This window comes from Diorhabda sublineata, chromosome 1 (genome assembly GCF_026230105.1).
Source record: "Diorhabda sublineata isolate icDioSubl1.1 chromosome 1, icDioSubl1.1, whole genome shotgun sequence".
NCBI classification, from domain to species: Eukaryota; Metazoa; Arthropoda; class Insecta; order Coleoptera; family Chrysomelidae; genus Diorhabda; species Diorhabda sublineata.
In genome coordinates, this window is record NC_079474.1 from 7649018 (window position 1) to 7661347 (window position 12330).

General features: G+C 31.0%; 1 protein-coding gene and 1 long non-coding RNA gene across 2 annotated transcripts in view; one reads left to right on the forward strand and one right to left on the reverse strand.

Annotated features, from left to right (window-relative positions):
• LOC130452440 (uncharacterized) overlaps positions 1 to 10299 on the reverse strand; it is a 31707-nt gene extending 21408 nt beyond the window's left edge. Inside the window, exons 1-2 of the long non-coding RNA XR_008910972.1 lie at positions 10040 to 10299; positions 6731 to 6899 (exon numbers count right to left, since the gene is read on the reverse strand). This is a non-coding gene — a long non-coding RNA (uncharacterized LOC130452440). The remainder of the gene's footprint in view (positions 1 to 6730; positions 6900 to 10039) is intronic.
• The window catches only part of LOC130452439 (uncharacterized), a 50616-nt gene that overhangs the window by 23815 nt on the left and 14471 nt on the right, over positions 1 to 12330 (forward strand). The window contains exons 11-18 of the mRNA XM_056791722.1: positions 824 to 1807; positions 2790 to 3542; positions 5262 to 5657; positions 5835 to 6019; positions 7598 to 7743; positions 7798 to 8194; positions 8254 to 9012; positions 10634 to 10687. Of these exons, the coding sequence (XP_056647700.1) occupies positions 824 to 1807; positions 2790 to 3542; positions 5262 to 5657; positions 5835 to 6019; positions 7598 to 7743; positions 7798 to 8194; positions 8254 to 9012; positions 10634 to 10687 (3674 nt within the window). The remainder of the gene's footprint in view (positions 1 to 823; positions 1808 to 2789; positions 3543 to 5261; positions 5658 to 5834; positions 6020 to 7597; positions 7744 to 7797; positions 8195 to 8253; positions 9013 to 10633; positions 10688 to 12330) is intronic.

A 12330-nucleotide genomic window follows, 5' to 3' on the forward strand; every position in this document is an offset into this window, starting at 1 on the left:
ATGTCTTTGTTTGAAAAGATGCGTAAGCGTTTCTATTTTCGTGGCGCAGAATGATTGGTTTGCGCTGGGTCTCCCTGATTTTTCCAAACACTTCTGGCAAACAAATGCTGGTGTACCTTTCGTTTAGTTTCGGGTTCATATGCAAACAAAGGCTTCATGACTCGACGACTGTTGGGCTCTTATTGACGTCTTTTGAAGTACCGCGATTGAATTTTTTCAGCATTTCTTGGCAACAATCGACACGAGATTATTTTTGAGCGATTGTCAAATTATGCGGTATCCAACACGAACAAATCTTTTTAATAGCCGAATGTTCATGCAGTATTGAGGATGTGCGAGAGGATCTAATACCCAAGTATGTTTCAATCTCACAGTATATCACAAGACGATATTGCAATATCAGTTTACAAAATTTATCCTGTAGCAAGGTGCGATCACAATTTAATTCGGAAAACTATCGAAACACTGTGGCTCGAAATGGTGCTTCACTACGAAAAGTCAAAGCGTGTTGATCGGCACACTGTTGTTGGCTTAATCCACGAGGAAAGTAATAGAAAATCATCGCACGAAAATGTTGGCCTTTTAATTACATTTTTTGACCAAGATACCAATATGAATGTTTCAAGGAAACAACTTTAATAGCACTTGTATGACAACACGTTTTGAGTACGTTTTCCATTAACAATGTCAAACTTTATGATAACAATGTCAGAGTTAACATATTCATATTGGTGTTGCTATATCTCAAAACTTGAATTGCAACCCTCGTATTTTAATACTAAATCGATTGCAATTCATTGAAAATATAATTTTTTTTGTTTAGGTAATCTTCTCAACGTTCAAGACACTTTCAAAGAAGAACTCAGAAGACTAAAGGAAGAACGCCGTGATAGTCTGCTATTTGTACCTGATAACGTTAGTCAAATTAATAGCTTTAGGAGCACAGAAACTTCCAACGCGCCCTCTTCGCGTTTAATACATGAACTGAACAATCCTTTAGAAATACAGCCCCCCGTCGTTAATCAAGTTTTCAATATTTACAATGTTACCATTGACAATTTTAGTCCTGTTCATATGAATAAGTTGAGCGATATATTAGACGTCAATTCTCAATTGAAACCGGAATGGAGGAAAGCTGAAAAACTGAAGAAAATAAATTGTGAGTTGAATCAAGAAATAAGAGAGTTGGAAAAATTGAACAACGTTCAAAAAGTATATTCAGCTGTATATGACCAAGATGATTTCAATGGTGTAGAATCGGACAACAGCTCGATTCAAAATTTAGAGGAATCGAATCCAATGAGCCAAAATTCGACCGAAGTGGTCAAAGTATCAAATAGTTTGGATTTAAATCGAAATGTAAAGGAAACTAATTTGAAATCGCAACAAATATTGATGTCGAATGAAAATTTAGATATCATTCCAGATTTAAATCAACAAAAACTACTAAAAGACGAAGTTAACTCAAATCAAAATACAATTAAGTTGATTGAAATCAACGAACACGATAAATTAAATTTTATTGAGTCGAATTCCAAGTTATATGAAACGGAAGATAACGATTCGGCATTGGAAGCGATGGAAATAGATTGCGATCGATCTAAAACATGTAATAATCTAAAAAATGGCATAACTAATTTGACATTCGAAGTTTTGGCCAATGATGATTCGTTGTTGGAAGATAAGGTTGCATGTGAGGCTTTCAATTTTAATATTAGGTTGCCTATAGAAACTAATGAAACAGCTTTGGATTTTTGTGATAACAGGATTGAAAATAAAGGCGATGAGCTGGAAATCATTGTCGCAGGTAATGTATTCCAATATGTTTATTATAAAGAAATACTAAGAAGGGGATATTTTAAATATTAAAATATCAAAATTTCAGATTTTTTAATGTTAACCCAGATTTAAATGTTGATATTAAAATTTTTTCAAATCAAATCGACAAAATGGCGTTCCTTTCCAATTTTATAGTTCCATATTTTCTTCTTGTAAATGGACGTGATCTTGTCTAAACTCATCTGCTCTCTTGTGAGTCAATTTATTGTGCTAACATGTTTGATGCCTATGAACTAAATACCTTGTCTTATGTTTTGGATGAATTGATCCACTTAGCAATCCCAATCTAATTTATTCGTTCTACTTGGTGTCTTTTATTACCCCTCTGGAATTTGCCACATCATTGTATTTCATTTTTTTCAAGACCAACGAATTGTTACAATATTCTTCCTTCAACTTTTTACTGTGAACAGTAAGTAGGTACCCCAGCGTATTTATTTCCATTATGTAATACAATACATTTTAGGATACATTTTGAGCTGTCAGTCAATAAATTCCAGTCGTTTGAGTTGTATTGTTTAAAGCCCATTTTTATCAACAAGCTGTTGATATCATTTTAATAATCTCTCTCTCGAATATTTTTAGCTCTCCCCGTATCTTTTTTGTTAATTACTGTGTATGTTGTAATCAGTGTCACTAGATTTTTTTGGTCATTTGCTATTATATTTATGTTATTGACATATGCCTTTGTTAGTATTTGTTCTTGTTTCATTACATTTTCTAATGCCATATTAAATAATATTGCAGTGATTCTATCTCCATTAGAATGCTACTTTAGAGACAATGTTCTTCATTATGGTTTCTGTTACTTTTGTAAGATTCTTATTTATTATGTCTCTATCTTTTTAATCATGATCTGAAACTGTATTGGTACTAGATTCTGAAAATCCTTTTAATCTTTTTTGGTTTCTATGCTATTTCAATTGCTTCATCAATTTATTATTTTCCAGACAATCTTGTTGAACAAGAAGAAAAACGGGACAATACAGAAACAAACTGCCAAAATAATTCAGATACAAAGAAAGACCAACAATCATCTGAAGAAACGGTATTGATCGTTTTGAATGAAATAGTAACAAGGTCTTTAGATGAAATTCTCGAAAAAGCCGTTAGTACACCACCAATAGATAAATTGTGCCACAGTCCAAAGTTAGAAGAAAAACAGCTTTCGGTTGGCGATACTGATCAAGACAATACAGAACAAATAGTAAATTTCGATCTGAGTTTTAGCCAAGAAGAAGTTATGCCAAATTCTTTAACACACTCGAGCCTTTTTACTAGCAGTACCCCTTTCAACAAAAGGTCCCTAGAAAATAAATTTTCCAGTATGAAATTTGAAGACAACTATGTACCTGATAACAGTGATCTAAATTATTCTTTAGAGACTTGGGATAATTTTTTGGGATCCACTATGGATCATCAAAATCAACATAATGAAAATATGTTTGATAGTTTTTCGTCGGAACCTCAAAGTTTGCTTTTTATTGATGGTGAAGGTGTTAACGAAACATTTGATAAATTCCAAGATGTAGAAAGTAAAAGTGCGGTTTTATCTGACGCGATGAACTGTCCCTTTTTAGCGAATTTAGATAAGAAAAAAGAAACTAGTAGCAAAAGTTGTGATGTATTTTCAAATACTAGTCATGTTTTCAATTCTACTTATATTAAAGAGGGATCTGATGCATTACAAGTCTATTCGGGAGGTAAGTTCTTTATTATATGAACTTTTACAATTAGCCTTCAAATTCAAATCCTTTGAATTTGATAAAAACAGTGAAATAGAAATCATAAAACCAGTAACTGAAATAATGTCCTTAACACAGAAAGTCGAAGGAAAACTAATATTTCATTTAACCATTCAGGTGTGGGATGAGGGTTCCAGTCCCTCTTGTATCCATTTTTTTAACTGTATTCTTTCTCCGTCTTCTTTAATTCTTAAGTATTTCTTTTTATCATTAGTTTCTTTATTTAGTGTATTTATACCTTCATTGGTCTTCTCTTTCGTTTTTAATGGTTTCCGAGCCTCCATTATCGGCCTTGTTAATCCAGCTGTCCTATTTCTTATATGTTGATAAGAACTCGGCTATTTCTTTTTTGATGTTCCAAATAAAGAATTTGATTCAGTTACTTTTCTAATGTTTTCATCTTCTATTTTGTTTATTTAGCTTGTCCTGCTAGTTGTCTCAGATATCTAATTTTTGTTGTTTTCTTTTTGTCCCATTTTTCCTCTCAATTTTACAATATACAATTTACATATCCCTATCCACATTTTAGAGTCTTGTTGTTCTTTTAGTATAGGTGCTGTTAGAATATTTCCCATTTCCTCGCTAGCTGCTGATTCTTCTATAATTTGCACATCCAATTTCTCCCAGCCGTTTAATAAATTCTAGTGATATTCTCTCCTCTCTGCTTGCTTTTCCTGTTTTGAAAGCTTTTTTTATTTCTTCTTTTGTTATTTCTTGGTTCAGAAAAATTTATAATACAAATCCTATGACACAAAAAAGTATTAGAAAATAAATAAATAATCTTAAAGGGAGTATGTCTTTGTGATTTTCGAAATAACGCCTGAAAACAGCAAATAACAAATTTTATATTAAATCACCCTCTAATTTATCTATTTTATTTATTTTTTGGGGCTTTCAATGGTAACTGGTCATTAGGTGCTTATAAAAAACAACGAATTGCAAGAATATATTTGGGCTCTTTTTCAAAATTTAAAACATTTTTACATCATTTCCGGTAACAATTATCATTTAAAATGGATCACCCTGATATTTTTCCACATTTGGATTTTTAACTCGAGTCTTGTTCAATAGTCCTTCATTCTTTGTAGTTGTTTAGTGAGTGGTTAGAAACAGTTGCACACATAGGCCTTCTGTTTCTGATAGAATCGCCGTGCCCTTCCTTGCACGGATTGTCCTTGATGACTTTGTATGGTTAAAAGGCCAGTCACCAGTGGAATTTTGCACCTGTTAAATGGAGCAGTTGATTGGTTACAACAAGTGGGCTCTGGATCCATTGGTGGATTTGCTGATCCCAGTCTGGCGAGATTCACTCATTTTGAGGTACCCTTTACAGAAGCCTGCTCCTGTGAAGCCAGGTGGCTCGATTATTTAGTATTGCGGCGACTTTTTATCACAGACCTTCAGTCTGCGTCCAGTTTTTTGAAGGATCAGTTGTTCCAGTCCCCAATTCGTTAAGAATATTCACACTGTATATAGTTTTCATATCTTCAAAAAGCTAATTCATATTGAAAGAAATTATCCAAATTTGAGCATAAATTACAAAAATATATAGGATGTTGCATTATCAACAAAATGAGCTTAACACTTTATGACAACTTTAACTGTTATTGTTTTATGAGTATTAACATATCCCAAATTGAAAAATTTGGTTGTTTTAAAAATATATTATTTTTCAAGATATTTGGAACAAATATTTGGAACACCCTCCTGGAAAAAAATTTGATGACTTTTCTTCCGAGCCGCGAAGTTTGATTTTCATTGAGAGTGAAGGTGTTTATAAAACTTGTGATAATGTAGATGAAGTCAATAGAACTGTGCATGTAGATGATGATACACCACCTGGTACATCAGAAAATTGCGTACAAATTCATTCGAATACAGTTGACCTACAACCTACGTATAATAATGAAGACGGTATTTTGAATTCTACATTTACAAAAGAAGAAGTTGCTTCTAATTTCGGTTATTCTATAGAAAATGACGCTTTAAATATTACTTATACTAAAGAAGATGACGTTTTAAACACTACTTATTCTAAAGAAGAAAGTGAAGTTTTGAAATCGGCAACTGAAGGTATGTTATTCAACTGTATATTAATATATGCAACAAAATCTCAAATCTATTTATTTTAATTTTAAAAACATGAATAGGTTCTTGATAATTTATTGTGTTAGAAATTACTTTCTTATGTAAAATGTACTCATTCTATAATTGTATATTTAATAGAAATATTTTACTTTGTTTTCTTAGATCTAGATGAAGGAAGCTTCGAAAACGGTGGAGGTTGGTTCCTACATCCTCAACCAACAAATGAACTTAGCGGAGAAATTCAAGTTCAGTCTCCATGTACAGACAGTTACGTTGGATTTGGTATCGATGATGAAATAATGTCGGCAATTCGAAACGAATTACTGACCAAATTACCACATGCTCAGGTAAGATTACAAAACCATTATAGAAGATTTGCATTTGTCCATTTTATTTTTAAAACTTACCAGGTGTGTACATTATTTACACTAATGTATCTTTTGATAACAATTGACAGGACGGATTTGGTGGAGTGGTAAATATATTTGAACTAAAGTGTGTCTTCGGGTTGTTATGCAACGATTTTCTAGTAATGAGTGTTCTGTAAGGTTTTGATTCAGACTTCCAAAAACGTTCGTGAAACTTCAGTAGGCCCAAGAATACAGTATTTTGTGAAACAAAAAGTTTTTTCAGTAGCTTGAAGATATTGTGATTCGGTTGAAAGTTAATCATGGAACTTTGGAATTTGGGCGTTCAGATCATGTTACATCACGTAATTTCTATGAATCAGTATCTGTGCATATAACAACTTTTATTTGAAAATTTTTATTGTACATTTCATCTTAAGTAAGTTATTCCACTTCCACACACCTTGTGTAAGATTTAATATGTGGTCCAATTGATCAAGGATGTAGACTTCGTTGTTAAATAAAAAAGTATATAGTATAGAAATGAAAACGTTGAAAAACTAATCGTGTTTAATGAAGCGTACATGTGTTTTAATATAACATCGAATATTTTTTAATCCTTCAACTTTAAAACGAATAGAGTTAGCAAAAAATTATGAGACACTTTTTTGTAGAACGTTCAGTTACCTAAAAAAAAAGAAATATACATACACATAGTTCAGGAAAAACCGTTAAAATATTTCCACTAAATTTCAGCTCCTTCTCTACTCTATAGATGATCCTATCTTCTGCCTTTAATTACGTGTGCTTCAAAATGAAAAAAAATGCTTTTGGTGTTTTCTTTTTTTGGTAATAAATTCTCTATTTTTCGATCTGCAAACTAAAAAAAATGTTGTCATTTTTTCAACTCTTATTAATATTATTAAAGAAAGGATTAAGTTCAAAGGGCTTGAAGAAGCATCAATGAATACACGAATGCGAACAACCATATTTGCCTCCATTTTCATGATACAACAATAAAAAAAAATAAAAATGTATTATGAGATCTCCCCAAAAATTTCATATATTTCGAGTTATTTATGCTTGAAGGTTTTCTTTATGTGTTTTTGAAAAATAACTTTTCTTTAACGGCCCATAACCTAATCCTTATTGAGTTCACAGGTAATTGAATATTAACTACATATTTGTTGTTGATTATTTTTAAGTTATTTATGAAAAAGATTAAAATCATGTGTTTCTTCAGTGAAAAATACAAAGTTTCAATCGTTGATAAGTTTGAAAGTATTAATTAAATAAATCATTTCCAACAAAATTTGTTTAGAATTCGTCAATCTATAGATTATGGATACTACCCTAACCCCTATTTTCCAAAAAATCGATGTTGCTTTTCAAAACCTCATGGCTAGACTGTTGTTAAATAAATTAATATTCTACAGTCTATGAAATCTCTAGGCTCTTGATTTTAGTGAATTTTGTAACGTTTCACTTTTTCTTGATAATTTCCAGACTTCTGAGATATATTGTTATCTGGTTTGGTTTGAAGATATTTGCTCAACTGAATCTATTACTTTTTTTTAGGGAAATCATACTGAACGCGTTAAGGAAGAAGATGATTGGGATACATTAGAAAGACATGAAGTATTTTTGAGATACAATGTATATCCTTTATCACCAATACCAGAAGAAAGTTTAATTGAAGACGTCTCTGGTACAAATACACCAAGGTAGATAAATTCTGTTTTACATTAAATAGAAATAAATATATATTTGTGTTACAGGCAGGAACGAGAAGAAGAAATCGATTGGTCCGGTCGTACCGACACAGATACGGTAACCAATGATAACGAAACTATTTCTGCAAACACACTTGAAAGTCCTTTAAGAGGTACTTTTAATAGGCATACTCCCAGTCAAGATTCCTGTTGCTCCAATGATACCTTATTTAATCTAGAAGATTTAATATGTGGTCCAATTGATCAAGAAAAGGATGTAGATTTCGTTATTAATACAAAAAGTATTGAGGAGGCGAAGACAGAGAAACCGTTAGATTGTGATGAAAGAAATGAAAACGTTGAGAAAAATGATGGTAAAGAGATAAAAGATAGTACGACAGTTTGTTCCCAACCACAAGACATTGTTAATAATTTTTTGACAACTGAAAGAAATTATTCTGCCGTAAGTACTTGTCTCAATACAGGATCATGTATTTGTTTATAGATAATTTTAATTTTTAGGGTGTTCAATTGCCATCTCCTGAAGAAAACCCATGGAAACAACTTCCAGCTACACTTCTCAATTACAACCAATGTACCTTTAGTAATTCTCATTCCATTAAAGAAGAATCGTATTCTGACTGTGATAATGTAGAAAAACAAAGGAACTGTGATGTAGGAAATATCGAATTAAAGTTGAAAGAATCGACCGCAGACGAATATGATAATAGTGAACATATAAATGTCACTTTAACTAAAGATCAACCCGATGTTGTGGATATATCTACTTTGTCGTCAGAATCAAACAAAATAGATTCAAAATTAGAAGAAATTGAAGTTAATGACAAAGACAAAACACTTGTAATTGATGAAAACATTGATCCGTATTATTCGAACGTCGATGTAAAAGGAGAAACCGAAAAACCCGCAATTGAAAATGAGGAAAATGATGGACACTTATATGAAAATACCGATGTTAAAAACAGTGAAAATGTAGATACGGGTATCGATCAATTCGATGATTACGTTAATATCGTAAATATGGAAAACAGTAGAAATCGATTAGAATCAGATGTTGCCGATAACAAAAATCACGCTTATATCAATGCTTACGATAAAGAAGAAGACGATAGTATTTATGGTATATTGACCGATATACGATTTAGCGGACCAGGTGACAGTCAAATGATGTCAACATCTTTCAGTGAAAATAACGATGAACAAGGTTGGGAAAGTGGATCCGATTCACGATCCAGTTCCAGTGGCGAATTTATTTGGAGGGTAAGTTTGTTTGTTGATTGAATGTTGGTTGTACTACAAATTTTGTTCTAATCACACACATACAAATTGCAACAAGTTTCCTACCTATCAAAGAAACAATACTTTTTTTTGCATAATCAATTTTATTTTTGAATATAGTTTCATTTTAAGTCTTTACACGTTTTCATGATTCATACACACACACAAAAATAATAGTAGTCGTGAAAGAAAAAGAAGAGCTTAAAATCGAAATAGATTAAATACAATAGGAACAAGTGACGAGTCTCAAATATTTAGGCGTGAATATATAAGACTATGAAAAACAAGAAGCGGAGGTGAATGAAATACTGTATTCACTCAAAATCAAAATTTTATCAGCAGTAACAAAGTTCTTGAATAAAGTCAGAAATATCACCAGAAGAGATCAAATAAGAAACGAAATAATAAGAGAAGAACCTGTAAATGAAACAATTGAAATTAGATGGTTGGGACATCTTTGGAAGGATAGACAAATGAAAAATAGGACGCCCGAAGAACTTTGGGAAATATAGTTGCCGAAATATAGAAAGAAACAAGAAAAACTTGGATAGAGACTATGATAAAAGTTTTAGCACGAATAAAAAGACACACATATTCTACAACCAAAGCGAGCAATTTATGACATTTTCTAAGAAACTAATTTTATTGTAACAATTTATTGTTATTATATGCATTGGTGCAAGTTATAGGTGGATTAAATATATATATATATATATATATATATATATATATATATATATATATATATATATATATATATAATATAACTTTCTCAATATTTTTATTTGAGGGCAGCGACTGCTAACCAGTTCGTTCCCAGATACTTCAAGTCAATGATTCCCATGGTGGTCTAGGTGAATTTCCAGAGGTCCAGGCAAATTTTTGGAATATTGTAAAAAATGTTGCAGCAGCTTGTCTATTAACAGTGTTTTCAACTTGAGGAAAAAAGTTGGGCAATCTTTGGTCTAGATCCGCCTTACATAGTTGTGTCCAGTTTTTCTGTGCCTACCTGCCTGTATCTTCTTCCTTTTTCTAGCGCATTTTCGGTCCATCTTGCAACTAGCATTCTTACAAGACGATCAAACTATCGTAGTCTAGCTGGCTGAACCAACTAGACAATTTCCTAATCGTCTAAATTCAATATTGGCCCTTCTTCAATCATTATTCAAGAAAATTTTGTAACCGATACCGCCAAAATTAATTCTTTCCATTAAATTTGACAGAAAATACTTGATATCACTCTTCATGAATAAAAAAACTCATATACTCGACTTGTACTAGCTTCTAAATGTGTATACATTTTCGATTTCTTATCTTATCTACCGTTATCTTCTATTTTAATAAAGTAAGATAAAAAAATCGGTGGAAAATTAATGTTTGATGGCACCTTAAGTAATATTAAAATTCGAATGTTTATCAGTATATATTTAGATATTTTTAACACGGAAGAAGTAAAATTATAAAATTATCATCCTGACAACAATATTGATTAAAAATTAATATTAATAAAAAAGTGTTTAAGAAACTTCAGTGACTAATAATATAGTACTAATATATAGTGCTATTCTTGTAAATAAATCTATATTGTGTTTCTAATAAATAGGAAGGGGAACATGAAGAGTATCTGAAGGCACTAAGGGCAGCACCACAAGATGTGGTAAGTAATGTGTATTAAAATTATTGTTAGTTTAACCAATTCATCACATAGTTTTTACATACCTATCTAATAAACGAGAACGACAGTGACTTTTAAAAACAGTGTACATCATGAATATTCATACACAGGGATATTATTGTTTATAACAATATTTCATTGTATGTATAATCATTGCTTCTATTTTTAATCGCTCGTTATACTGATAACTGTTGCTGCCAATGATCTTGAAACATGTACATAATATGTGTTTGTTATATAATAGTCGTTGTCTTACACTGTTATATAATTTTATATTTTTTTTTATTGACATACTGATTACCACAATTTATCTGACCGATCAACAATGGAATAATATTTATCTTTATGAAACGAATATTGCCGTATATTCACTATTGCCTCTATAATATTTTTTCAGATATATTTGGGAAACTTAGTTTATTGAAATTAACCCCCATAATCTTCTCATCTTCTAATTAAAGTTTAACCAGGCTCTTTTTTGATACGTAGCAGAAATACTAGGTACTATACTACTATAGGGTCGGTTTGAATTACTTGCAAATAATTTCATTCAATTTAATGAACTTATTATGTGATATGAACAAGAAAAGTGAAATTGAAAAGTTTCCCTAATGTTAGTTACCTTTGCCATTTTGCATAAAAAATGTATCGAATTATTCCCATCATATACAGAGAATTTAAAAAAAAAAATAAATAAATAAAATTTGTCGTTACTTTGCATTACCAAAAGCACAAGATTTTAATCTTTCCATTTCGTTTTTATATTAGATACATCTATGCAAAAGAAACTTTTATTTACTTTTTATTCAATATCTTTCGAGATAATTAAGATAGAAGGGTAAAATAAAAACCATTGTGTTCAAAATTAAATTAGCTTTGATATACGCTAGTATACATGGTTTAAACATGTTTTTTCCTGTATATATCGGCTTGCTTGCACAAAATTTGTCATTTGTTAGTTAGCCAGGGGTGTGTGCAGTTAGTGATGAAAATTACTCAACTCGTCTCACAAATTACTTTGTTTAGAATGCTTCTTAAAAAATCATGTAAATTCGAAACGAAAATATATTTTTTCCATTTCCTATAATCTTCAAATATTTTTATCTGATCATTTGTATTCTCATCTCAAATAAAATGCTGACTAATTTTGATAAAAATATTTTTTTCTAAAAAGATACTTCCAGGACGAGAGCTGTTTAAAAGTAAGCTATAAGCAAAGTCCAGACAGGCCGCGGCTACATAGGTACCATAACAAAACAATTGCAAAGTGTGTTTATCAGGCATACACGTGGCCTGATGTAGAGAATAAAGTGTGTATACTTAAGTATACACATGGCAGTCAAATTGTTATTTATTGTTTTCATTTATTTTCATTCATGAAACCCAAAAATATTAATATAAAACACGAGAGAAAATTTTATTTTTCACTTATTAATCAAATCTATCAAATTTTCGCAAAATGTGTCCAAATTGAATTTTATTAAAAGGTTCTAAATAATTATTTTCAAGATCTACCCAAGTTGGTATCCTTTTTTTTTCTTCAGCAAAAAAATAACAAGAATTGTGTTACAATATTCATTCAATTTTCTGCCATGTACTGGAATTGAGAAAACACCACTTTAAGA